This window comes from Colius striatus, chromosome 5 (genome assembly GCF_028858725.1).
Source record: "Colius striatus isolate bColStr4 chromosome 5, bColStr4.1.hap1, whole genome shotgun sequence".
NCBI lineage: Eukaryota > Metazoa > Chordata > Aves > Coliiformes > Coliidae > Colius > Colius striatus.
In genome coordinates, this window is record NC_084763.1 from 3,377,398 (window position 1) to 3,404,305 (window position 26,908).

The following is a 26,908-nucleotide window of genomic DNA, read 5'->3' on the forward strand; positions in this document are numbered from 1 at the left end:
TAGAAGTTTGTTTCTTTGGAAGTCCTACAGGGCTGTGTTGGGGTTTTCCGTTGCCTAATTAAATGTAATCTTTTTCATAACACACTGAATGCTCTAATGAGGGAAAACACTGTGGGGTGATCATCTCAAAGTCCAGCATGTTGCCATTGGAAATTATCATAGCAAGTCCTAAGTAAAGAGCTCCTCGTGGGCTCATCCTTGCTGTTAGCCCTTCTGAGCAAGCTGCAGCCAAAACCTTGCTCACTCGAACCCGTGCTCAGAATCACAGAATCATTTCAGCTGGGAACAGACCTTTAAGATCATCGAGTCCTTTGGAGGTGGGAGGTGAGCAGATTTCAGCAGGGACGTGTTCACATAGCAAGGACACTGTGTAGGAGAGAGAGGACAGGCCTGATAGGAGAAGCCTTTAAGCTTTGGCTGTTGAGACATGACTCTGAAAAACTGGCTTACACCTCTCTGCCTGAGCAGTGCAGATCAATCAAAAGGTGGAAGGCAGACCAGTTTTACCCATGCTAAGAGTCCATCAGTCAGTTATGGTGGAAGCATCTCTTCTCTGCCTTACTGTCCTCGATGTGGGGAGGATTGGGGTTTTTTTCCCCTCCCGAAACATCTGGTTCATTCAAGGCAAGGGAAGATCTCATTGTTTACACAGAGAGGTTCGTATTGCAAACACAGACACTTGAAAATAGTAGCTCTCTCTTTTGGTATGTTGTTCATGGAAAGGCTTGCTTTCTGGCATGAAATAAAAGGGGAAAACTGTGAGAAACAGCTAATTATTGAAGGAATATTAATAGAGGAGTGACAGCTTGGACACCATCCCCTGCTAGGCTAGGTTGCTAAACTGAAGAAATGAAGCTGAAGGTCTTTATTTGAAGTGTATATTATCATTGCTGGTGAGTCACGGCCTCCTATAGAGTTAAAACAGGACAAATCCTGTTATTTCAGGTGGTTGTGTAAACTGCTTCGTTTCTGTGCAATTCAGCTGCTCCTGGTAAACACAAGGCAGAGGGGAAGAATGGGAACGACCACCCTTTGTAGCCAAACCTTCCCTGGTGAAATCCTGCTTTTGCCTGAGGAGAGCGAGCATGAGCAGCTTTGTTAGGGGGGAAAAGGTACAAAATACAGGCACCTTCTCCCCTCCATGTGCCCACCAGACAGATCTGTGAGCCCCAAAGGCAGGATGGACTGTTTGGGAGCTAAGAAAAATATTTAAAGGCTGTGTAAATACACAGAGCATCGGTGCATAAACCCCTCCCTGTAAGCAGACGCTGACTTACTGTTCGCTCCACACAAGACTGAAAATGAGGTGTCTGCCTGCTGTGGCCAGGAAGCTGCCTCAGCCTGTTCCTTTTGCATTTTGTGTATTTTTAAAGGTATTTTCATCAATATGACACGTTGTTGCTGGTCTGTTCATGTGCCAGTGCCAACAGCGAGCTCTGACAGTTTGCTAAAAGGAGAAGCTGCTAAAAGATGTCTTAATTTTTAGGGCCGGTGGTTTTTTTCCCTCTCCTTAAATTCTGAGGACAGATTTCTCAGTAACTTTTCAGCCATGAAATAACTTGGGAAAGAGGAAAGGATGGGGAAGCAGACAGGCTTATGCCAGTGCTGAGAAGGTGAAAATGATGAATCTTGCTGTAGCTCACACAAAGCCCTTTCTCTGTGCAGAGGTGGGCTCAGCTGTGTGTCTTTGGAGAGGAAAAACAAAAGCAGATGACCTGGTATCACTCTGAAAAGGAAGATGAGGTAGTGAGCACACGTTGTCTGTTGGTTAATAGCTGTTCTCCTCTTTCCAAGTAATAAGCTGCAAAGCAAGAAGGGGCAGGTATGAGAGAAATAACAGGGAGCTCTTGCTTTTTCCCAGATGAGTCAATCTTCCTAAGAATATCACCTTTGCCATTTATGTAGATGTTCAATAAAAACAGCAGAGACTTAAAGAAATACCCTCCAGTACATGTGTGACTGAGCCATAGGTTGAAACCTGCTTGTTTACATCCCCCACTGCAGTTTCTGCATTTCCAAAAAGCTGAAGTTACCTGATTTTGTTTAAGGCAGTCCTGGAATTGGGCCATAAAATAAGCATTGCCTTCCATGTTTTAGGCTGTGTCCAGAGACCCTGTGGCCAGGAGCTGGGCTGAAACACTGCTGGTTTGGACAGGGTAGTTTCCCACAGCAGGCAGTTCTTCAGGGCACAAGTCACTGCATTTCTTGTTCCTGTTACTTTTACCAGGTTCTGTGGACTGTGTTCTGCACCTCATCTTGATCTCTGCAAACCAGAGCACAGCATTAAGTGAGAGCAGCGTTGGATTTAAGGAGCCCAAGCACAGGTATTCAAACTTCTGCCACTGTTGCGGTGGAAATTAGAAAGGGAACTGTGCCTGTGCCATACTCCACAGGAAAATTCACATTATACTTGTGTAAAATTAGCTCTGTGTGTACACCAGAGCCCTTTGGACAATTAGCAGCCTTGATCAGCTATGCAGATCAGCCCCACATGCTGTAATTTGCTTTGTTTCTGAGGGAGAGGAGAGAGAGACGGTGAGTTTGTGCATGAAATCCATAGGATTTCTCTACTGTAGTTCTCCCCTTGCCTTGCTTGTTGCTTCCACGTCCCTGGGCCTCACCAGGGCAGAGTGTAGAGCAGGAGGAGAACCTCCCATGACCTTCTGGACACAGACAGACATCTTCTTCACAAGTAACATCAGCCATCACGCCCAGGCAAGTTTTGTCTTGCTCCATGCTGCCTACCTGGCATTTTGTCACGCTGGCCATGGCCTGTCAGGAGCTGACACCGTGAACCACCAGACAGCAGGCAGAGCGGTTCTTGGCACTCTGTGGGGCCTGAGAAACCTCCCTTTTAGAGGTTGGAAATGGGAAGCCAGCAGAGCAGGGTGGGCTGAGCTTGCCTGGCTTGCTGCAGGGAGTCCTTAGTGGCCCCAGATGACCGTGAGCCGTTACAGGGAAGGCAGCCTGTAACGAAGGATAAAACCTGAGTGTTTCGGTAACTGGGAAAGTACTTGCAAGACTTCTCTCTTCCTTTTCACAATCCCCCTCGGGATGGCTGGTGTGGTGTGCAGGAAGGAGGGATCCCACTGTGCCGTGGGAACGGCTGCAGGGCCTGATGCTCGGTCCACACCAGGAGCTGTGCCGGGGCAGCCCCCGGGCATGGCGCTGGGAGATGATGGAGACCGACAGGACCATTCGGGTCCTTTAGGATCCGAGTAGAAGTGTGACCTCTCCCCTCTGCAACTCCACGTGGCAGGAGGCTGGGGTGCTCCTTCTCACCCCCTTGCCGTCGCAGATAGCCCCAGCACCTCTTTTCCTCGTAGCTGCCATTAAGGGAACCATCGACCACTAAAAGTAAGATTCATCCTAAAACTTTGCTGTCTTGATTCTTCGATGTTTATTTCTGTTGTTGTTTGTAATGGGGCTCATTTGATTCAGAGAACTAAACAGTCCTTTTTTTTTTCTTCTTCTGTTTTCTTCCTGTGTTCACAAGCCTCTTTTTATATGTGGCTCCTGGAAATTGGCACTTCACTGATGCCTAGCACTTGGTACTATCAACTGTTGGCAGGGATTTGCTATTAGTGGCCACAGAGGAGATTAAACGCCTCCTGGAAGTGGATAAGTACATGTAGACATTTTAATAAAGCGATAAGACACAAGGCTCCACACATCAACAAACAATAACTCGGCTGTTAGTTATTAAATTTACTCTGGGTAAATCTACACTGAGCATGGTACAGCCCTGATTTTCAGCTTGCAAATGGTTTTGGATGATGCAGATAAGAAGGCAAAAGGGTTTTGCTTTTGAGGGTTTCTGGATGATGGTATCAAGCAGCGGGAGGGGAAGCAAGGTTGGCTCTGGGATGGGTACAAAGCTGCAGAAGCAATGCCCCCCTAGCCCATGCCAACTCACCCGGGCTCCTCACCACACAGCGAGCTCCTGCCTTCTTCAGTCCTGGGCTTGACTTTTCTACAACAAGACCTTTCTTCATTTTGCCTTTTTTTTCTCTTTGCTATATTGAGAAAGGTTAGGGGAGAGAAGCCTTCTGGTTCTCTGCTTTCTGACTGTGTTTTTGGAGCAAGGCAGATTGCAGAGGATAGATGTTTAAAAGAAAAGTTGAATCTCAGTGGGAAAATGTCAAGGGAAAATAGAAAAAGAGCCTAGGATGAAGAAATATGGAAAGAAAGCCTTGGATGTGATAGCATCAGACTGATGGTGACTGATGACAAAGAGAACAGCCCTGCTATTGATGATGTGGATCTTTGTCTTTGCAGAATGTTGGCTCTTCAATACTGTGTCTCAGTTTAGTGGAGGGGTGGTGATGCATACCCCAACAAATGATGAATTTCCACAGTTGTCATTTCTGCCTCTTGCTTTTGAGATGTTGACCCTCATTTGGCCTTCAGAGTAGCACAGTTTCTTCTGTAACAGTAGGACAGTTTCTTCTTTCTGTTGTGTGTGTTTCCCTGCATGGCACTGCCCAGCTGTGAGCGGTGCCCAAGTGGTACCAGATAAACTACAGGATAGCTTATGTCAAGGACAGTTTTAGCACTTTTCTCACTCATTTGGGCATCCTTTTTGAGGAGGAAAGCAAAGATGAGAAAGCACCCTCTGATTGTGGGGTTCTTCTGCTCAGTGGTGGCTGCTGTAAACCTGGGTGCTTATTTTTGGAGCAAGGAGGGAGAGGTGCCAGGGCAAAACACGGGTGCTGGGACAAGTACCTGGCCACATTCCTCCTTTCCATCCTCTGCCCCCCATCATGTGCCACAGATGCACGTAACGATTGCATGAGCAGCCCTATATATCTTCCTTTTCTCCCAGCACTTCAACCAGGGCCCCAAGAGCTCTGCAAAAATAGGAAGGGTTTCATTTCAATGGTGAAGACAGATGCTCTCTCTTTCATCCAGGGGAGAACACAGTCCCATGATGGGGATAAGAGTGGTCACGCAGGCTGCGGAGTGCAGGAAGATCCGACTGCCAAAGAAGTTGTTTTGACTGCAGCAGGGAAAATAAAATGTGAAAGCCATTAAGGAAATATGAGGGGGAATTCAAGACTGCTGCCCTCTTAGAGGATAACTCATTACTGGAAGGATTGTTTAATCAAAACTCCAGATCAACCAGTTATCCAAGTTAGGAAAGTTGTTCTCCTTTCTGCTGTAGCTTCACTGCCACACGACGTGTGCACGTTCAGCTGGAATTGAAGGGGTTTCTGAAATGCTTCATGGCAACAAGGCTGACAGTGCTAAGCCTAGTTTTCCTTCTTGCTCAAAACTTTCTAAAACACCATGAATTTAGGTTTAATTAAACCCTCCTTACTTGGTACAGTCTATGAGAGAGATGTAAATCCGCTATACTTTTGCCCCAGTCAGTGGCGTTGCATCTGGTGTGATGGGGATGTAACTGAGAGCAAAATGTGCTCACCCCTGAGAGAGCCATCATCTGCTCATTTCAAAAGGAAGGCTGGAAGCTCAGTGGGTTATGGAGAATATTATGGATGTGCAGATTGGCTTTATTAAGAGGTAAGGCAGGGTGAATTCAGTTAACAAAAAGGACTTTTTAGTTGGTGATATTTTTTCAGTTCACTGAATTTGACACAGATTTTCAGAAGGCACTAAAAAAAACCCCTCTGATTCTGTCAAATCTGGGGCATGTGGTTCATTTTCTACATGTATATGAGTTTTCCTCTTCCCTGAGGGCAGAAAATGTCCCAAAATGCACATTTTTTTCACCATCCTCTTTCAACGCAGCTAGATCCTCCAGATAAATCACTACTTGCTGTTTACGTTATCACTGTGGAAAAGTTTGTGAAATCACAGATTTGGCAGCATGGTTTTCACAAACATCCTCAGATAGGAGAGCCCTGTCTGGGAAAAGTGAAAGGTTTTTATTACAAGTTCAAGCTCTTAGCTTAGACGTCTGCAATCTCCACTGAAACACCTCCGGCCCTGAGGAGGATGGGAGTGAGACTGATCCGCTGCCACTCATGGTATCAGCTTCGAGTCTCTTTTACAGTTTTCATTGCAGCTACTTTTGGGACCCTTAGTATAAAAGTTGGGTTCACCCCCTTTAATTTCTGGTTGTGTCAGAGGTGTAGCCCTGTGGATCTGTCCCAGGGATGCTGCAGAGGGGACAGAGGCTGTCCCCTGTTTTGGAGCAAGAGGAATTGCCAGGCTGAGGATTGTAAAGGACACTGAAGTTGTTGGTAGGGTGTGACATTCGTTGTGCTCCAGGGAGATTTTGTTGCTTGCCCCTCACAAGCAGCCAAGAGGAAGGAAAGAAACCAAAAAGGGTGAGTAGTGCTGCAGTGGGTTTTAAAATGTTTCCGGCAATCACTCTTGGAAACAGCTTTTTCTTTCCCCCCTCTGAAACATGGAAGTGGATTGTGTACCACCATGCAAATGGTACTTTTTAAGAAAGCCAATAACAAACAGAAAATTACAGTTCTGATCTTCTACTTATCTCCCTCTAATTTGCAACCAGCAATAACCAACAAACTACTTCACGTGGCAGTAGAGCCTTATTACTCCCCTGACCTCCCTGACCTTCCCTGAGCCAACATTTGCAGTTGGCTTATTGAGTTAAGTTTTGGTTTTCTGATAAATATTTGTTTTGTTTGGAAAAATAAAAAGCCCAAAGCCACATCAGGTTAATTGTGGTTAATAGTTAGCCAAACAGGGACAGGTAAGTAAACAGAGCTTTACAAACAAGGTGTATGGGAGGCAGCACTGAGGATTTTCCGAGGCATTGCAGGCAGGTAATTTATCATGTACAGCTAATAGAGAGTCTCAGTGACACAGATATGATTGGGTTGGGGTTTTTTTTTAATCATATCTGCCTGTAAAAATTAACTTGGGTTTAAAAGACCAACCTTCCTTATTTCTCTGCAAGGGGTGTGAACGCCAGACAGCCGCATCGATTACGAAGGAAATGAATCAGAGGTTAACTCCACACACACAAAATGAGTACAGTAAAAGAGAGAGTCTGTAGGAGAGTAAATCTTGATGCAGTTTCACAAGCTGAAGCCCTCACTGAGAGAAAAGTATCATCTCCAGTTTTCCCATCACTCCTCAGTCACGGCGTACCCGGGTCAAGCTCCTATTAATATAGAGTTTAGGAGGAGGGATGAATATTTTATTTAAAAACCAAGCAATTTAATCTGTCATCAGGCAGTCATGATCCTACATGCCTGTGGAATTCAGTGAGGTCCCCATGATTGCAAGGAATGAAGACAGCCACACGGCTATAGAACCTTTGCCTTCGAGACCACACTCAGCTTCAGCAGTGAAGTAAGATTTGTGTTGTGTCTCTATTGAAATCTTTAGCTTTCTGCCAAAAATGGCCACGGTATCCAATGCAGAAGGGATTAATAGTTCTCTGGGTTTGCTCCTCTCTCCCCCTTGCAAAGGGTCTGGCAACAGCTCTTGTGGACGGGTCCTTTGAAAGCAGCTGTGTCTGTGGCTCCCTTTGTGCCCAAAGCTGGGGCTTCTGCCCATGCAGGAGCTGGGGTTGAGCCCTACTCACACACAGCTGCTGGGATTGTGCAGTACAGTGGACTTGTATTTGTTTGGAGATGAGGGTTCTCTTCCTCCAGCTGTAATGCTTTGCCTGTGGCATCACAGAATTACATCACTGTTACCATCCCTTTGGCCCTTCCAGGGGGGGAAATGCCTCGCTAGCTGTCCCTGACCACTGAAAGTACACATTCATTAAGGCACACTGTGCTCCTGGAAGGTGCTCAGAGGAAGAGTTGATTTTTTTCTTTTGAAATCCCATGGGAGTGAATCACTTTGAGAAATACCACAGAAGTGCTCGGGAATATTTGTGAGCTTGCGAAACTGGAACATTTCCTGCAATTAGGAGGCACTCAGAAAGCATATGTTATGTGTCAAAGCCATATCATAAGCTTACACTGTAACTTTTGACCTCTTAGCCCTCTTGAGCAAGAGATTCCCAGGCTATTAAATTGTCTTTATTGCTGTGTCATATATTTGCAGCATGTGTTCAGTAGTAAATATCTCATGTCATAACAGAACTAAAAGAGAATCCTGTGCTTTCCTCAACAAAAAAAACAACCAAACACACACAAAAATACACCCCTTTTCTTTTTCCTTAATCAAGACAGGAGGAGCAAACACTGGCTGAAGGAATGCAAGCTTTGTTTTGAGTCACACTATTGTGCCATAGAGGATAAAGTACATTTTTAAGTCATTGATAAATCTGCTGACTGCTTTCATTTAGGGACACACACTGTTACATACCAGTGTTAAGGAACAATGATTGCACTGACTCGGGCATTTGTCATAGGGGAATGTAAAAAAACCACCCTGTAATTTTCCTCCTCCTTTTCCTGCAAGCAATGGGTGAGCAAGGAAAGAAGCTTCTCCTGTCACAGCAAGGAAATAGTTCCAGCCTCTGAGTGTCGCAGTGGTACCCTCCTGCAGGAACGGAGACAGCATGTGTGGTGGTACCATAGGTGGCTGTAAAATGCACCCAGGCTTTTGTTCTTTCTGTGTCTGCAACGTTGGGTTTTTCAATATACAGTTGGAAGGGCGTTTATGCATCTGATCTGGAACTTTTTAATTGCTCTGTATAAATTAAAGCTGATGACATGCAGGATAAATGGCAGCGGCTGGGTGGTGAGACCCGTGTGAGCGCATGTGTGGTCGGGAGGGTTTGTTAAGGGGGCTGTGCATCACCACCCAAGACTGTCTGCTCCCCTAAAAGACCCCTCCAAGGCTGTGGGTTGCCCTGGGTTGTTTGTGCTGGGATCAAGCAAGGTTTTGTGGATTCTGAAGATGTCAGCTCCTTTATGTGAGGCGGGACGTTGAAGTTCCGTGTTGGGAATGGGAGGCAGGGGTAGGAAACAGCTACTGCACCATTTCCTTTTTGTCACTGGGTTGTTAGGGTGAGACAGAAGCTTCTTCCCCCTTTTAAGAGCTGTAGTCCTTCAGAAAAAATAAATACATAGATCTAGATCATCTCAAGAAGGTGTAATTAGCTTGTGCACCCTATTAGTGTTTTCCACTGCTGCAAACTAGTCACTTTGCCTCTGCAGTCTGCTCCTCGTTCTCCCTGATCAAGAGATGTATTAAAATGGGATGTATTGAAATGCATTTAGCACTGTCTAGCTAAGGTAGAGTCTGTAACAATATCTTTTGGACACTAAAATGTGCTTTCTGTCTGGCCAACCCAACTCGATGGGAGCAGAGGTACGGCGGTGGGAGTGGCGCTGTTGCGGTGAGGCAATGACAGCTCCGTGGCCATGTGCTGGGAGCTTTTGATGCTGAAATGGAGCAGACCTGGTGTTCTGGCAACTAGGTTGTTTATTCCCCACGTTCACTTTTCTGTTTTTAGTCATAATTAGGCATGTGCATTCTCTTTGTCTGTGAAATGAGAGTTCTAGGTTTTACTCTCACTTTTAAGTACTTCAGGTGGATTTACAGTGGCTTTAAGAGGCCACTCATTTCTTTATGTATGTGTAGAAAGAAAATACATATTTTTTAAAAAAACAAAAGTAAATGCATATATATATATATATATATGTCTGTGTGCAATGCCATGGGGGGAAGGCAGCAGAAGCAGTTGCTTTGAGAGTATTGGCAGTACATTTAGAATGGCGTTATGCATACCAGTGGTTTCCACCATTGCTCAATATGCAGGCACCTACAGTATTTCTAAGAGAGGTGGGGTACAGACATCTGTCTAGTGAGCATAAACCTGCTTTTCATTATTTAGCTTTCATGGGCATGAAAATAGTCCAAGGACTCCCAGGGAGATGCAGAGCACAGGTTGGAAATCATTGGTGAAGAAGCACTTTAAGTGGTGCCTTGGAATGAGCGAGATAATCCACTTTTGCAGTAATAACCAGAGTCTTAATAGCATCCCTCTGCTGAAATACAGGCAAAAAAAATGCTTCCAGTGCTCCATCTAAGAGATGTGCATATTTCCTGCTTTTGAAACCTTGTTGCCTCTCCATAAGTTTAGATATCCTGACCATGATTGAAAAGCTTTCCATCACGAAAGCGCCTTCCAGCTCTGTGGTGTAAGGTTGGATGACCTAGAGCCAAGTCTGGATCTAAAAATGAACTTAAACCCAAAGAGAATGGACTAAGGCATTTAAAGCAGAAGTTTCAGAAGCAGCAGTATTGCCCATCAGGGTCTCAAGGGCATCACCTGTGCATGGTGACTGATCTAGGCCAACGCAGATTTTACACCTCACGAGTTTTTTACTCCTGAAGCGTAAAACGCCTCTCACCTTGCTGATGGAAAAGGAAGAGCAGGCAATTGTGCACGCTTGAAGACATGCATTCTTAAGAGCAGGTAAAAATGAGTTTGCTGCTTGTGAGGTCTGGGTAGGTTGAATTCCCCCCAAGAAGGTGAGCTTCCAAGTATTTTGTTGTGTCCCAGTGCCCTGCAGTGTATCAGTTGCAGGACTCCTCCTTGGAACTATAAGCTCCAGTGTGTAGAGAGAAGAGCAATGCCCTAAAAGCCACATTAGAGTTACTACTGGACCCTCTTTTTCTTTCCTGTGTCGTGCTAGTATCACATTCTCTGGAACAGATGCATACTGACAGGGCTTTTCCCCACAAGGATAAACTGCGTTGCCATTTGTTGGGAGAGTTCAGTAGAGCGGAGCAGAAACTTTCCATCAACTCTTCTGAGACTTTTAATGGAAGCTTCTTTTTGCAGAGCTCTGAAAGCACTCGGTAATTTTTGTTATGAGATCTAAGAGCTAAATGCAAACCCCTTCCATCAGAGGCTGCCTCATAAAAGCAAACCTGGTGACAGCAGAGACATCCCGTAGCTGTGTAACATATTCAGATCACAAGCTCCGTTTTCCCAGGGGTTTTCTCTACTCCTGTACCAAAACCTTTTGGGAGCTTGTAAGCTGAGTGAGGATATAATGCATCTAGCAGCAGCTGGTTTCTGTCTCTCCTAAGCCCATCTTTCTTTTGTTTTTTCCTTTAACCAGTATTATCTTTATGGCTGTGTTCCTTTCCGCTTAATAACGAGGAGACCGCTTGAAGGTACCAACAGCCCAGTGCCACGAAGTGAAGTCATTTTGGAGTGTGTGCCTTCATGCAGCACTGATACCAACACAGTCATTTGGTTTGGGGATGCAAAATAGGTGCTCTCATTCCTCCAGAAAGTTCCTTCAGAAAGTTCCTGAAGGCAGCTGTTTTCTGGAGCTGGTGGTGTTTCATCGCCTGCAGCTCGGCGGTTTACTGGGCTCACAAGAGCTGCCACAGCTCCTCTGTGGAGCAACAGATGAGGATGAGAGGCCAGCAAATGCATCAAAGGCAGTCACACAGACTTTAAACACGTGCTAGGTGTCGTTTTTCCCAGATAAGGTGGCTCTGGTTTCACTAAGGCTTATCAAAAGTTACTTAACACAGGGCTGAGCTTGGATGGAGTGGGAGAGTCGGCCGTCTGACGCGTGTATTTGCTCACAAGGCAACTGTTTTGCAACTTTGGAAACTTTCTGGGGTGTAGTGGCCAAAGCCAGATCCTTCTGAAGTGAATGTCATGCTATGGAAAGTTGTCATTTCTTTTTTTTTGGTGATTATTTTTATACATTCAGCAGAGGTTTCCAAGTGCCTGCTTTGCATCGTGGTTTTTCCCTGATAGTTTTAGTACTCTGTAAAAGCCCTTCAAAGCTTCAAGGCTCAGGAATGAAAATTCTTAGAATGGTGAGTCCCAAATCTTAACATTGCTTGCCTTTAATATTTTCCCAGCTTGCTATTCCACCACTTCTTTCTTGCTTTGAATTTCTGTGTAAGAAGCAGGCAAGAGAAAAACATGACACCTTCACGTGGGTACCAGAAATATATAGAGAAAACATATACACACACCAGAAATATATAGAATGGGCTTTTAGTTCTCCTAAAGAAACCTCTAGTGGCAAAGAAAAAATGAAGGCAAAGGAAATAGGAGGAGACTGAGGGAGGATCTCATTAATAGTGACAAATGTCTCAAGGGTGGGTGTCAGGAGGTTGGGGCAGCACTTTTTTCTGTAGTGTCTGGTGACAGGGCAAGGGGTGATGGGATGAAGCTGGAACACAAAGACTTCCATTTAAACATAAGGAAAAACTGTTTCAGTGTTGAGGTGAGGGAGCCCTGGCACAGGCTGCCCAGGGAGGGTGGGGAGGCTCCTTCTCGAGATGTCTTCAAGATGCACCTGGACACATTCCTGTGTGACCTGATCTAGGTGGGACCTGCTTTGGTAGGGGAGTTGGACTGGATGAGCTCTAAAAATCCCTTCCAACCCTGCCATTCTGTGATTCTAAATGCTAGGGACACAAAGTGCCCTGGGTTCCTTAGGCAGTGCAGGTGTGCTTTGGAAGGTGGGAGGCAGAGTTGGAGTGATGAGAGCGTACTCAGTGTGCAGGGGTCATCCAAAACGCTGCCGTGATGCCCCGTAGCACTAATAACCATGGTGCTGGAGCTCACACTGAGGTGTTCCCAGCTCTGATCCCCTCTGCTTTCTTGTAGAAAACAAAAAACCCACTCTGTGCTTTGTGGAGGATGGGACTAAAAGCCATCAGTGCACGTGGGGAAGGATGGGTGTGCAGCAGGACTCACACACCCGCTTCCCGCTCCCGCAATTGCTCCATGGCACAGAGACCCAAACTTGCGTGCAGCAGCGAGTTTCCAAAATGCTGTAATGCAGGAAAAGAGCAAAAATGATTACCTCTTGTCAGAAAGTGGAAATAAAACCCCTCAAACATAGCAAACTGCAAAAAAACCCAAAACTCCTGTGGCTGCCAAAGCACTCCAGTGCAATCTTGTGCAGAAGAAACATTGCAGAGCCAAAGGGACAGGAGCAGGAATGAATGAGATCAGTTCCACAGTCAGACTTTCATGTCTCTACGTGCATTTGGCTGCACTAGCAAAAAGTTTCCTTCCCCCCCCCTACCCCAAACCATCTTTGGCAAAGATTAAGCACAGTCCAAGCGACTGCTACCGATAACAGACTCAGATGCTGTGCTGGAGCTCAGCTTTGTAACTAATTTATCAGCTTTTTGTATACAAGTGGACGTTTGGTTCTCCCTTTGCTGAACCGAGGGAGCAGTTTCTCTCTGGCAGCTTTTTCTGCAAGGAGTAGAATGCCTTAAAGCAGCTTTGTGATGTTTATGTAAAGGTTGGGGTTTTTTTTCATCCTTATCTGCACGTTGTCTGCTGGATTTACATGTAGGGGAGTTTGTGTTTGAGAAAGCTATGTGGTGTTTTCCCTGCCTCATTGCTTAGAAGGGCTTTTTGGCAAAGTCAGAGATAAATAAAAGCTGTGCCCAGGGCCTCTTCTGTAACCAATGCACAAGATAAACCCCGTCATCTCACTTTCTGGGCTCTCTGTGAATTGGCTGTGATGATACAAGTCTGAGAGTGTTAGCAGAGGCTTGTCTGTCATAACAGTGTATTTCTGAGGTTCAGACTGCAGGATTTCTGGGCTGGGTACTCAGCCAGAGAGCAGTTGCTTTGCTGAAGAAGGAGTGTGAAGGAAGGCTGCCTGCCTTCCAGCTCAGGTTGCATGGCAGGAGTTGACTGTGCACAACTTTTTCAGAGCTCAAACAGCATGTAAGGTACCATAACGATGCATTTCAAGTACCTTTTAAAATGTTCAGACTCGTTTACATCTCTTCACAGAATTAAACTCTGGCATTAAATGTAGCTGAGGTTCCCTGTTGCTAGCTAAGACCAACTCTAAAAGCAGCCCACTTGCTGTAACATGCAACATTTATAGTACCAACGACTCAATTCCATGGGTTTTTTTCTTCCCAGACTTTTGAAGATAAATTGGTCTCCATCTTCAAAACTTACCCAGGTGCTGTTAAATCACTTTGTGGCTTTTTAGCCGTGCTTTCAACACGTAATTGTACTCCTTCTCCTTCCAGGAAAGAAAAAAAAAGGGCGTTAGAAAGTCTATTTACCTCATTTACTGAATTTCACACAGTTAAATGAAGTGAAATATGAGCTTGGTTCAGATCCCATTGGTTTCAATAGCAGCCTTTCCACTGAATTTTAGTCAGGGCTTAAACGAAGATCAGAAAGTAACCCAGAGCTCATTTACATTTAATAGGCTCTTCAGCAATTCCTTTCAAACTTCAATGTGATTGGAGGCTTTTCAAAGCCTGTGGTAACTTGCTTCCTTGTCAGCATGTGCAAATATCCACATTTCAGCTGGAAGCCCTAATGTAAGTGTTAACTGTGGCATTCATTCCCATGAATGTGGAGTAGCTGGAGACAGGCTTTTAAAGCTCTTTATCGGCTTCTGCTTGTTCTTTGTAGTCAGACAGGGCGTCTGCTACATTAGTCCAGATAACTTGACAGTACCTTTCTTGTTGGAAGCAGTAAATATTGTTTATCTTAGTTCTTGTCTGCAGTTTTTGTGTTGTTTTCACCTCAGTCCAGAAAGCCATCTCTTTCCTAGGAGACAAGATGTTTCCTGAGGAATCCTGGAGCAGAGATCCTTCTTTCTGTGGCTTTTCAACTTGGATCCATAGGAAGCTGGAACTTGTGTGGGTCCAGGGGCTTGATGTGTCATCCTCTTACAAGGGATGAGACGAGGGGTGATGGCTTCAAACTGAAAGAGAGTAGATTTACGTGAGATGCTAGAAAGTTCTTCCCTGTGAGGATGGTGAGGCCATGGCACAGGTTGCCCACAGAGCTCGTGGCTGCCCCATCCCTGGAAGTGTTCAAGGAAGGTTGAATGAGGCTTGGAGCAACCTGGCCTGATGGCAGATGTCTCTGCCCATGGCAGGGGGTTGGAACAAGATGATCTTGAAGGTCCTTTCCAACCCAAACTGTTCTGTGACTCTCTGACTTCAGTAGGCAGAAGCATGCAGAGGGATGAGTGGGGTTATTGTGGAGGTGGGCTCATGTAGTTCAAGGCAGTTAACGAAACTTGTGCAGTTGCTGTTGTATTTTCAGTAGTTCTCCAAATGTTACAGTCCCTAGGGTCTAGTCATCTGGGAGAGCTACATCTATATAGTGTATATATATATTTATTGGTTAAAAAAAGAGAGTATGTTGCACTTGTAAGAGCAAGCTTTTAGTCTTCTAATTGGAATCAGATGTAAGTGGTTTCTCTTGCCCTTTTTGAGTCGGTGTGTGAGCGCTCACGTAGAATTTACACCTCAAAGGATTCAGAAGTAACATGTATAAGCACCAGCAGCTTATTTGGCCATGACTTGGTTTAATATAAGTGAAGAAAAGCACGTGATTTCTTTTCATTGGGAGGCACAAATGAAAATAGGCAAATGCGGTGTCGTAAGAAACCCCACGTGGTAAAAAGTTCACAGTTTAATGCTTTTAACTCATTTCTCAAACTGATTGAATTTTGAAACAAGTTTAAACAATTTGGTGCTGATGTGGCCCGGAGCTGGGTCCCTGTGGTAGTTTGAGCCTGGCTGGATGCCAGGTGCCCACCACACCGCTTTACCCCCCACCTCCCGAGAAGCAAGCCAGGGAAGGGGAGAAAATAAGATGGGAATCTCGTGGGTTGAGATAAAAGCAGTTTAATAAGTAAATAAGCAGCAAAGCCGCGCGCGCGGGAAGCAAAGCAGAAGCAGATAAGCTGTTACTCTCTACTTCCCATCAGCAGCGATGTCCGGCCACCTCCCGAGAAGCAGGCCTTCAGTACGCGTAGCGGTTGCTTTGGGAAGGCCAGAAATGAATCTCGCCTCCCCTTCCTGCTCCTTTCCCCCAGTTTATATTCCTGAGCTGACGTCATATGGTATGGAATATCTCCTTGGTCAGCCTGGGTCAGCTGTCCTGGCCATAGTCCCTCCCAAGATCATGCCCACTCACAGCTATTGGTGAAGGTGGGGGAAGGAATGCTGGAGGGACAGCCCCGATGTTGTGCAAGCGGTAGTCATAATATTGATATCAACAGTAAGCACAGCACTGCAGGAGCTGCTGTGGAAAATCACTACCGTCCCAGACCCACTACAGTCTCCACCCCTTATTCCATACCATTTATGTCATGCTCAGACAAACCATCTTAACAATCCATATACATTCTTATATACTCTCATTAACCAGTACCCCCACTCTTCAACAGACAAACATCATTCTTGTATTCCCTCTTGCATCTTGCATCAAACAAACAAACAACATTCTTATATCTTTCATCCTCTGTAGATGTTCACTGGAGCAGGTCATAACTTCTGTCTCATCCATCAAGATGAATATCCAGGGGAAACAGTATGTTCAGTGTTGGGCACCAGCACCGGCTTGGTTTGTCCACTTGTTCGGTTTTTCTTTCAAAGTTCATCTACAACAGATAACTCACATAACAGGTTATTTTTCCCCCAAGGTTAAGTCTCCTTGAGGTACACATCGAGTTTCCCCATCCTTTCTCATCACCCACCAAGTACAGCCAGGCCCTTGAGCAAAGACAATCCCACGAATGGGTTTGCCTTTTCCCATGGGAGGTGCAACCCATACTGCCTTCCCCAGCCATTTCCCTGGGTGCACTACGGGGACCTTATCTCCTCCCACAGTATGTAGTGGTTTTGTTTGGGCAGGACCAGGACGGTTAGTTGAACCTCTGCTATTGACCAGCCAAGTGGCTTCTGCTAAATTTTTATCCCACTGCTTCCATGCCCCATTGCCCAGTGCTCTCAACATGGTCTTTAGTAACCCATTATATCTCTCAATCTTTCCAGAGGCTTGTGGGTGATAGGGGATGTGGTATATCCACTCAATGCCATGTTTCTTTGCCCAGGAGTTTATGAGATTATTTCGAAAATGAGTTCCATTATCTGATTCAATTCTTTCTGGAGTGCCGTGTCGCCACAAAACTTGCCTTTCAAGACCCAAGACAGTATTTCGGGCAGTGGCGTGGTTGACAGAGTATGTTTCCAACCAACCAGTAGTTGCTTCCACCATGGTGAGTATATACCGCTTGCCTTGATGTGTTCGTGGTAGTGGTCCAACATAGTCAATTTGCCAGGCCTCACCATACTGAAAACCCAGCCATCGGCCTCTGTTCCAGGGAGACTTGATTCGTGTGGCTCGCTTGATTGCGGCACACGTTTCACATTCATGGGTGACCTGTGTGATGGCTTCCATGGTCAAGTCCACCCCTCGATCACGAGCCCATCTATATGTTGCATCTCTTCCCAGATGTCCTGATGTTTCATGGGCCCATCGAGCTATAAATAGCTCACCTTTACGCTCCCAGTCTAGATCTACCTGAGCTAGTTCAATTTTAGCAGCTTTATCTACCTGTTGGTTATTCCATTGTTCTTCATTGGCACGGCTTTTTGGCACATGAGCATCTACATGACGTACTTTCAGAGTCATATTTTCCACCCGAGCAGCAATGTCTTGCCATAATGTCCCACATTTTCATGGGCACACCTCTTCAGTTTCTTTCTGCTGTGCTCCAAAGCCCCGCTGCTCCGGAGATGCTGCCGGAGCAAACACTATACCACAGAGCACAGGATCACGCATCTGTCATCATCCACGTGTTTTCCCAAACATCTGGGTGCAGATGCTGAGGTGCCACCCCCCTGCCACGCTGCCTCACCAGAGTAGAGGCTGGGTGAGCCATGCCCATTGCCAGAAGCCTCTCAGCCACTTGTTCCTATGCCCTGTGCAGGCTTTTTGTATCACTTGCAGCTCCACGGTGATGCCAAATGCACTGTGGGTGCTGCTTCCCAGGGCCTGAACCTGGCATGCATGGGGCTGTGTGATGACTCTTCTCCTGCCCCAGAGCAGTTTCCAAAGTCTCTCTCCCCTCTGTAGCACTGAGTGATGTTGCTCTATGCTGTATATTGCTGGGATCATAGAATCACAGAATGGTGGGGGTTGGAAGGGACCTTTAGAGCTCATCCAGTCCAACCCCCCTGCAGAAGCAGGTCCCACCTAGATCACGTCACACAAGAATGCATCCACATGGTCTTGAAGACCTCCAAGGAAGGAGCCTCCACAGCCTCCCTGGGCAGCCTGGTGCAGCTGGTATTTGAGCAACCACATTTTGCACCTTAGAGCATCCACCTTCAGCTGCTCCACTGGACGCAGGGATCTGTTAGACTGGAAGGGACAGGCTGCGGTGTGAACTCATCACCCTACTCCGGACACATTTGTTAGGGCCAAGCTCATCACCCTGCTTTGTCAGGGCCACATGGAGAAATTCCTAGGGAGAGGCAGCTCACAGTCGGTGTTGACTTCGAGGAACACAGTCAGTGTGGCCTGAGTTTCTGTAAAGATGGCTAAAAAGCGGGGGAAGGTGCCTGTGTGGTTTTCTCTACGAGATTTATTAAGTGGTGTGTTTAAACTTTATAAGCTGTTATCATTTGTGTATATATCTGGGCCTAAGTTTGCACAGCAGTAGATAGAGAGGAGTTTTCCTTATTCTGGGGTTTTCCTCAGTAATAAATCATAGGAACAGCTCATCATTTGAGTCCATCGCTGACTGCACTTGTGATAGACCTGACCATTAACCTTGAGCAGCAGCTCAACAGAGAAAGCCCCACGCAAGCTCTCGCTTTCCTTTCCAGCAGCACCCCAGCTGCTGGTGAGGACATGGTGGGGAGCTTGGCTTTTCAGCCATCACTCAGTAAATAGCCTGAAAAACTCAAAGCAAAGACATAATGCAGTAGCCATTGGCCACGGGGCAGGGATATTGGCTGTAACAAAGCTTAGAGGAGGGCTGGAGCCCAAGCACAGCACCTTGGTGCCATGGGAGCAGGCAATGCCAGCTCCTGCCTCCTGTCCCACCAGTGCACCCAGCAGCTGGGGTTTTCTGTTGTACCAAATGATGCACTGGTCACTTCTTTCTACCCTCAAGTCCTTCCCAGGCTGATGGCATCCCAGCACTCTGTGTTCTGTCCAGTACTGTCCCTTCCAACCCCTACCAGTGTGCGATTCTGCTGTCTTTGATGTAAGTCCTTGCCTTTGGCTGTAGTTCAAACAATGTTGTTCAGAGGGCTTGTTTACCTAAATTATACAAACCAGCCCATGCAGGTCATCTGTCCCTCTCTGTTATTTAGAACCCTGGCAATGTTTGTGTCATCTGCAGGCATTCTCAGCAGTGATTTGATCTCTTCTTACAGACCGCTGGCAAAGCCGTGTGAAGAAAAGTGATCTCAGCCCGAGCTGTCTTTCAGTATCCCTCTAAAAACACCCCCTCCAAAAAATTCCCTGTTATTATTCACCCTGAGAAATCAGCCTCTTCCCAAACCTTAGAAAATGGCGAGCTGCCTGTTCCCATTTCTTTGAAATTCTGCTGAGAAAAATAACCTGTATCCTTCCCAGAACTGCATCCTAAAGCACTCAGAGGGGAAAGCTCAGACCCTGGGCTTAGCCCACCCTGTCCTTGCTCCAAATTTGCCTTGGCATCAGCAAGAGAAGAATTTAATCCCCCCACCCAGTTTGTGTTGAAGTCAGTAGAAGGGGTTGATTTCAGCACATCCCAGCCTGGCCTTAATCTGGAGGATTAATGAAGATACATCCTGAATTAAATACTGGGAACAAGAGAAGAAAAATTGAAATATTACTGTATTGGGGAGGGGAGGGGGGAAAAAAAGCACCCCAGGGGGTTAATAAGGCTGAATCCCTTGTTGCCAATAGATAGTCTGGCTTTGGAAAGGTCTTTATTCAGGAGCAGGTTGGTTTGGGTATGGGTGTTTTTCATCTCAGGTGGAGGCACTTGCCCGCAGTCATGCTGCCTCCGTCCCTTGCCATCAGGACGTGCCTCTTGCTGTCACGGGGCAAGTCTCCACTCCTAAGCAGAGCAAGGGAAACTTTAAATTAGATTTAGCTGGAAAAGCTGTTTTCATCAAGTAAATAGAAATAAGAAACTATCAGGGGAAAGCTTTCCCTTAAGGCATAAGCTTTTTCTCCACTGTGGCATTAGCTTTGGGTCACTTCTGCAAGTACAGTTTCCATCTCAAGTATTTTAAGAGCCCTGTCACTGTTTTGTTCCTAGTGTGCCTGGAAGTTGGAATTCATCTCAGTAACTGCCTCACTCAGAACCACACTGCTTGAGCAGGGGCTTAGCACAGCCACCCAGGGCTGTCTTTCACATTGCTTTAAATTAAAGTAGTTGAATATGAGCAAACCCAGTCACTTTGTGCCGCAGCATTGCCAAAACGCTGCCGTTGTTAAGCTGGACCTGGACTCTGTTTGGCGTCCTATAGGTTTGCAACCTCTGCTGTCAGGAGAAAACATCTGCCCTCATCTGAGCACTGTTTGGACTCCTCACCTGTTTTCTGGCTTTTCCTTTCCTGTTCTTGCCTTCCTGCAGTGCATCACAGCAGATTTGGCTTTCCTTTTGTGCCACGTGGACTTTCCCCTCCTCTTGAATTTCTTCCTCGGTGTGTAAAGCACACTCAAACCCACCAAGACCAAAATTCCTCCATCCCATCTCTCTGGTGGTGAGGAACTGGTGAATGTGGTTCTGTTTAAACAGTTAATCACATAGAATGTCACTTTACAGCCCCTGAGGTTTCCTACCCTGTTGTCTTTAGGGTATGGTTCTTTCTCTGTCAGAAATCAGATTAGTCATGATGACAACTGTCCTGTCCGCTCTTGTCCTTCCTTGTAGGTCCAAATGCCACCCTTGCCATCGTTTGACAGTATTAATTCTGCTTTCCATAGGAGGTTGTATGGATCTGTTTGATAAGGGAATGCTCTGAGGTCAGTTAAAAAGAACCAAAGGGATACACAGCACCTGCCCTTCAAGCTGATGTACAGATTTGTGCTCGAATGACAGAAAGGGTCTTTCATTTCGTTTCTGAGGGGGTGTAAGGGGCAGGGTTTTGGGAAGATGTGATTGCCACATAGCAAATGGTATTTCTAACAAAACAATTCCACTTTGCTTGAAAGGTTTCATACCACCTTGCTCCAGTTAAGGTGGATTGGTTGTAGGCAGCACTGATGGTGGGACACCGAGTGCCATTATTTGCCCTGGCCTTCAGAGAAAGCTTTGTCTCTGGACCAAGTCACCCAGGATGTTGCTGCTCTTCCATGAAATACCTAAAATCCCTCAAAAGTTAAATGATTTCCAATAAGTAAGGAGGGAGGCAGATTAACAAATATCTCTTGACTGTAGGTTTTGCCCTTCTGTCAATAATGGCTGGAAAACATGCAGAAGATGTATATAAATTTATTGTGCCAGGGCAGGTAGAGTTCTGTTAGATGTGAAGCCTGGAAATGGACCCATGTGTCTCTCAAATTGCCTTTGCAAGTTGCTGTTTTGATGTGTCTGTCAGAGCTGCAGGGAGACTAACAGAGGCTAAGCGTGGCCAGGAACAGCTGATGATTTGGGGATCATTGATAATGTGGTTTCAAAGCACTCTCAGGGGTTTCTCTCAAGTCTGGGACAAATATGCGTGACAGGATTGGGGCTTTGGTAATGGGAGATTTTCTGGAGGAGAGATGAAAATGGATTTGGCTTGTATCAGGGTAATTGCTGCAGGGACCACTTTGTTTAATCTGAGCCTGTATGGATCTGGGAGAGTACAGTCGCTTAGCCTTACAGCTGGCTGGACACATTCTGTCTTCCTTTCATCACCTGTGGAAAATGCCACTTAGGAAATGCTTTGGTTAGGAAATGCTTTGGTTTCACTCCACGTCTTTGGGCTGCGTGAGATAAAAAAGGGCCAAGGAGCAGAGGGTTTCAGAGGGTGAACCTGCTTGCATCACCTAGAAATACTCTTTTAAGGTGGGATTTGAGACCAAGAAGGGGGGCAAGCATGTACAGGGACAGAGAGAGGGTTTTAGTATCCAAGGCAGCCAAGCTTGCACTTCTCACTTTTCCTAAGTCTTAAACCTCAGCGAGTTTGCATCTATGAGCACAGCATTTTGCTTGCTGCTGTCTTACACAGCAGCTGACATTTTGGCTCGTTTCAGCAATACCTGCCATTTTTTCAGGCTGGCTGTTGAGGCAGTACTGTAACTGATTTGAGATGAGTGTGGCTTTGGCTCCTAGGAAGTGCAGCGTATGTGGCAGGCACAGTGTATCACATAGAGGGCTGCAAAGATGCTGAGGGGACTGGAACATCTTTCTTGTCAGGAAAGGCTGCAGGACTTGGGGCTGTTCAGCCTGGAGAAGGCTGAGGAGGGACCTCATCATCACTGACAAGTTTTACTTAAAGGGTGGATATAGAGAGGATGAGGATGAAACTTTTTTCTGTGGTGCCTAGTGACAGGACAAGGGGTAATGGGCACAATCTGGAACACAAAAAGTCCCACTCAAACATAAGGAAAAACTCCTTTGGTGCTGAGGTGAGGGAGCCCTGGCCCAGGCTGCCCAGGGAGGCTGTGGAGGCTCCTTCTCGGGAGGTTTCCAACCCCACCTGGACACGTTCCTGTGCCCCCTGAGCCAGGGGAACCAGATTTAGCAGGGGGTTGGACTGGAGGAGCTCTACAGGGCTCTTCCAGCCCCCACTATGCTGGGATTCTGTGAAAGAAAATGCTTTGAGGTGATGAGCCTGTGCAGATGTTTTGGGTTGCCTCCCCATGACAGGGGCAGTGGCTGGGCTTCCAATGGGTCCCATCCTCCTGGGACATTCTCTCTGTGTCCAAACTTTGCAGGCTGTGTTTTTTAGTATGTTAACATCAGAGAGAAAAGCAAAGCTTTCATCTCTCTAGAAGTTCTATTCTGCATCTCTGCTTTTCTACTGCTCAGGGACATTCTCACCCTGAATTTTCATCTGGAAACTTCTGTGTTTTATTTTAGTTTCCTTTATGGCTAAAATGTGCTGCAGCCAAGTGTGAGTGTCCACCTGAGACGTACATCAGTGTACACTACCACAGCCCCTAGCAGCACCTCACCACTGACTCCTGAATGTGGGTGGTTGCTGGTCTGTAACCAATGTAGTGACAGTAGAATCTGTCACAGAATCACAGAATGGTAGGGTTTGGGAGGGACCTCTAGAGATCATCTAGTCCAACCCTCCTGCTAAAGCAGGTCCACCTAGATCTCAGGTCGCATTGGAGGGCAAATAGTTGAAGCTCAATAGAGGTTAAATCATATACCATTTGCTCAGGCATGCATGTCCCACTTACAGCTCTGTGGAGTGAGGCCAGCATCTCATTGCCTGTCCTGCCTCTGGCCAGAACAGCATTCACACTGCAGCAGTGATAATTATAACATGCCTCTGCTCAGAACACAGGTGTCATCAGCAAAGAAATGGCAGGCATGGTATTGTTCATCACGTGCCAGCAGGCCGTTTCCTTCTCTTTCCAGACATTCCACTTGGAAAGTTGTTTGCACCTCTGTCTGGATTCAGTAGTTCTGCTGCAAGGGGTTTAGCTTGTTTTGTTAGATTGGGGGGTTATTTGCTCAGCACATGCTGCTTATGACCCAGGTTCTCATTTAGTAAAAGCTGCACATTATGGATGTACTTAGAGCTCTTTGCAGCAAACAAGGGTTTGGCCTTTTATCTCTGAGTAAACAAAACGTGGTGCATGAGGGGGACAGCTCCTGAGTGATGCTAACCATATGCTGCAGAGGTCTTAATGCAAGCAACCCATTTTCTTTTGCTCTGGACCTTAGCTAACATCTACTGTTTACTGCATAGAGGATGTGCTGAGCATGAGGGAGGGGACAAGTAGTTTTGCATGTGGCTTAAGACACCTTTGGTAGAGAGCCATCAAAGTGCTATCCATCTACTCACAGAACAAGGGAAGAAAGCAGGTCCTGGAGGACCACCCTGAAGCTTCTTCAGTGCTCAGTTTCTGGGTTTCTATCTGCAGCTTCACAAGCTGCTGAGCTCCTTCTTGTGGTTACTTGCTCCTGCCCTGTTGCCATCCTCAGAGCAGTTTCCAGTGCAGCACTTCATGGAGCACCACAGTTAACCAAACTGACACGCTTTCCTGGGCTAAAAATACCCTCTGTCCATTCATTTATGTATTGTTCTGCATTATTTGTAGCTTGGATCAACTCTTTGGCATGGTTCACTGAGTAGCCCCATGAGAGTGTGAGTGGGAGAAACTGAAGAGTAGCCATGCCCTCCTTCTGCTGCTTCAGCCCTGACCTAATGAGCAGTGGAAAAGTCTGTATTTCTCAGGACAGCTGAGCCAAATCCAGAGCTCCAGCTCTTGTCCCACCTCAAGGGAGCCAGGGCAGAGCTTTGCTGGTAACATCAGACTGCTTGTAGACCCTGAAGCCTGGCTTGTGTGTGTCTGTTTCTGTGAGCTGTCTAAAGTGGCCTGCTCCTGCGTGGCATTTGAGGGCATTCCAAAGTCACACCATTGTAAAGATCACATCTCAGATGCCCAAAGCTGGGGTTTTGAACCTCTTATTACTGTCTTTCCTCTTGGTTGGAGCAGAGCGTTGCTTAAAATTGCTGACAGCCTCTGAGAGGACCCTTTGCCCTGTCCCATCAGTGCCAGGCCCCTTCCCCCTGTCCCAAGTAATAACATGCTTTTCCAGGGCATGTTTCTAACTTTCTGCCTCAAAGTGTGACCACTCCCCAGAACAAGACCTCTGCTGTGCTTCTGGCTGTTAATTTGTAGTCTCCATGCTTGAAACAGAAGGTGGCAAAGGCAGATTTTAAGTGCAAACAGCAGAAAACCCTGCTTAATTCAAAGCATTTGTAGAAGGGGTCATTCTCTACACCTGAGTCTCAATTAGTAATGTGTTAATTAGTAATTAACACATGTTGAGCAAATGATTGTGGTGACTGATAAGTTTGTCTTTATCACTACCTATCAAGTTATTTTTCCTGCTAACAAAAGATTGGGTGTTTGGGAGAGATCCTCATGGTACTAGCTACAAAACTTACTGCCAGCTTTCCCCAAAGCCTTTGTTATTTGCTTTGTAGCACACATCAGCTTGTGGCTGGTGCTTCGAGGAATTGTGACCCTACAAAAACCCGTTTCACTTTTTTCTCTGAGCTAAAAGTAACACAACTCTTTCAGTGTCTTATGGAAAGCTACGAGGTCAGGCTTGGGTTGTATTACAGCAACCATGAGATGAAGTCATCCTTTAGCTCCCACTGAAGGGCAAACTTGGACTGAAGCTTTCCACCTGGAAGGTGTTGTGAGGTCTTTTGTCACATTGCCTTCTGTATCTGTCTCCTTTCCTCTGTAGTGGCATAACACAGATGTGTTAGTTACATGGGCCATGGAGTGACTAGATGAGTGCAGAGTTTCTGGGGCTTGTGTGTGGTGGGTTTTTTTCTTGAAAGTAGTTTACCTTGTGCTCTTTAACTACAATTGAGTATGGTGGTGATAACTTTTGGCAGTTCCTCTAGGTTTGGTCCAGCCAAGCTGTAGAATTTCAAGCAGAGGCTGATTTTTCCATCACACCTTTGCATGTGCAGTCTCGGCAGTACAGTGGGTTTGTGGCTTCCAAAGAGACCCAACACCCACCCAAACGACTGTAAATGGGTCCTGTGAGAAATCACTGCACTTTCAGTGGTACCAAGCAGAGATGCCTGGCAGGGTACCACTTCTAGAAGTGTTTGGTGGCATGGTATCGACAGCTTGTTTCTTACAAGTCTGTGCTGATTCTTCACTTAGGCTCCTAAGGATGGGTGGGCAGCAAACCTTGACCCTGTACTTATCCTTGCTTTGCTTCATGGAGCTTTTGTCTTTCTTCCACAGTTTGTCAAGGGACAAATAACAAGCTGACCCAGCTGGGACATGTGGAAGACCATTTCACCAGCCTGCAGAGGATGTACAACAACTGTGAGGTGGTGCTGAGCAACCTGGAGATCACATACGTGGAGCACAACCGTGACCTCTCTTTCCTGAAGGTCGGTGGTTTTGGCCATTGTGGCTTTCCCTGCTCAAGGAATCTTACTGCATTTTTAACGTGCAAAAGCTACCTATAACATCCTGTGTGATACCAAAGCTGGCAGAGGCAATAGTGCTGCACTTGGTTGTGTTTTTTAAAGAAGGTGATCTACATGCATTGGTTTTGATGTGCTCAGTTGCCAGAAGGGGAGAAAAAGCCCCTTTTGACATGTGTATGTCTAGTATCAAGAGCTCTTGTATGGTAGATTTAAATAAACAGCTCCTCTGGATTTGAAGCAGTAATCCCTTTTTGTGAGCTTTCCTCCTCAGGGAACAAAGAAGGGGGGAGGGAGGGAAGCAAGGACATCAGAAATGTGTCAGACCTATGGGTTACCAGAATGATGGTGTTGCCACTTTTCTTTCCTGAGCACTACTTGACCATGGAGCTCAGTGTCCCCAGGAACATTCTGAGTCCCCTGGACAATCACTGGTGCTCTTCACAGAATGTAAAAATACCTGAAGTGTCAGTCTGAGAGGTTTTCACTGAGGCTGTTTTTTGCAGGAGATAGAAATGCACCCATTTTGCAGCATGAGGCAGGAATTAGCCTGCATCCAGGGACAGTTGTTCACCTGTCTTGCTGTCCTGTAACTAGTACTTGAGAGAGGTGTGAATTGGAGTAAGCTGGACCCTGGCAGCTCCTCTGAGGGTCAGTTCATACCTGCTTAGACAACAAAACTTTCCACAGAGTCCCTTTTTCTCAAGCGTATGTATTTCTAAATGAGATGAAGTGGTTGAAAGAGAGTGAGTGGCAGCTGTAGGAGGAGGAAAGCAGCTCTGTCCAGAGTGGAAGAGTGCTGTGGATTAAGCAGCTGCTTTCCTCTGTTGCTCTCACAGACAATCCAGGAGGTTGCAGGCTACGTGCTCATCGCGCTCAACATGGTGGATGTCATTCCCCTGGAAAACCTGCAGATCATCCGAGGCAATGTGCTGTATGACAACTCCTATGCCTTGGCTGTTTTGTCCAACTACCACATGAACAAAACTCAGGGGCTCCGGGAGCTGCCAATGAAGCGCCTCTCAGGTGAGATGAGGGCGAGAGGTGGGAAGCACCTCTAAAGCAAACTCCAACTGCATCACTGGGCCGAGGGCAATGGGGTGAGGTTTAATAAAGGCAAGGTCCAGGTCCTGCACTTGGGCCACACCAACCC

The 26,908-nt window shown here is 46.3% G+C and overlaps 1 protein-coding gene across 4 annotated transcripts in view; it reads left to right on the forward strand.

The window, feature by feature from the left end:
* EGFR (epidermal growth factor receptor) overlaps positions 1 to 26,908 on the forward strand; it is a 153,963-nt gene that overhangs the window by 80,424 nt on the left and 46,631 nt on the right. For 3 of the 4 annotated variants that reach the window (XM_061997505.1, XM_061997506.1, XM_061997508.1), the window contains exons 2-3: positions 25,568 to 25,719; positions 26,595 to 26,781. In XM_061997505.1, the coding sequence (XP_061853489.1) occupies positions 25,568 to 25,719; positions 26,595 to 26,781 (339 nt within the window). Of the gene's footprint in view, positions 1 to 2,234; positions 2,325 to 25,567; positions 25,720 to 26,594; positions 26,782 to 26,908 lie in introns of those variants that run through there. The other variant, XM_061997509.1, reaches the window with a different exon arrangement.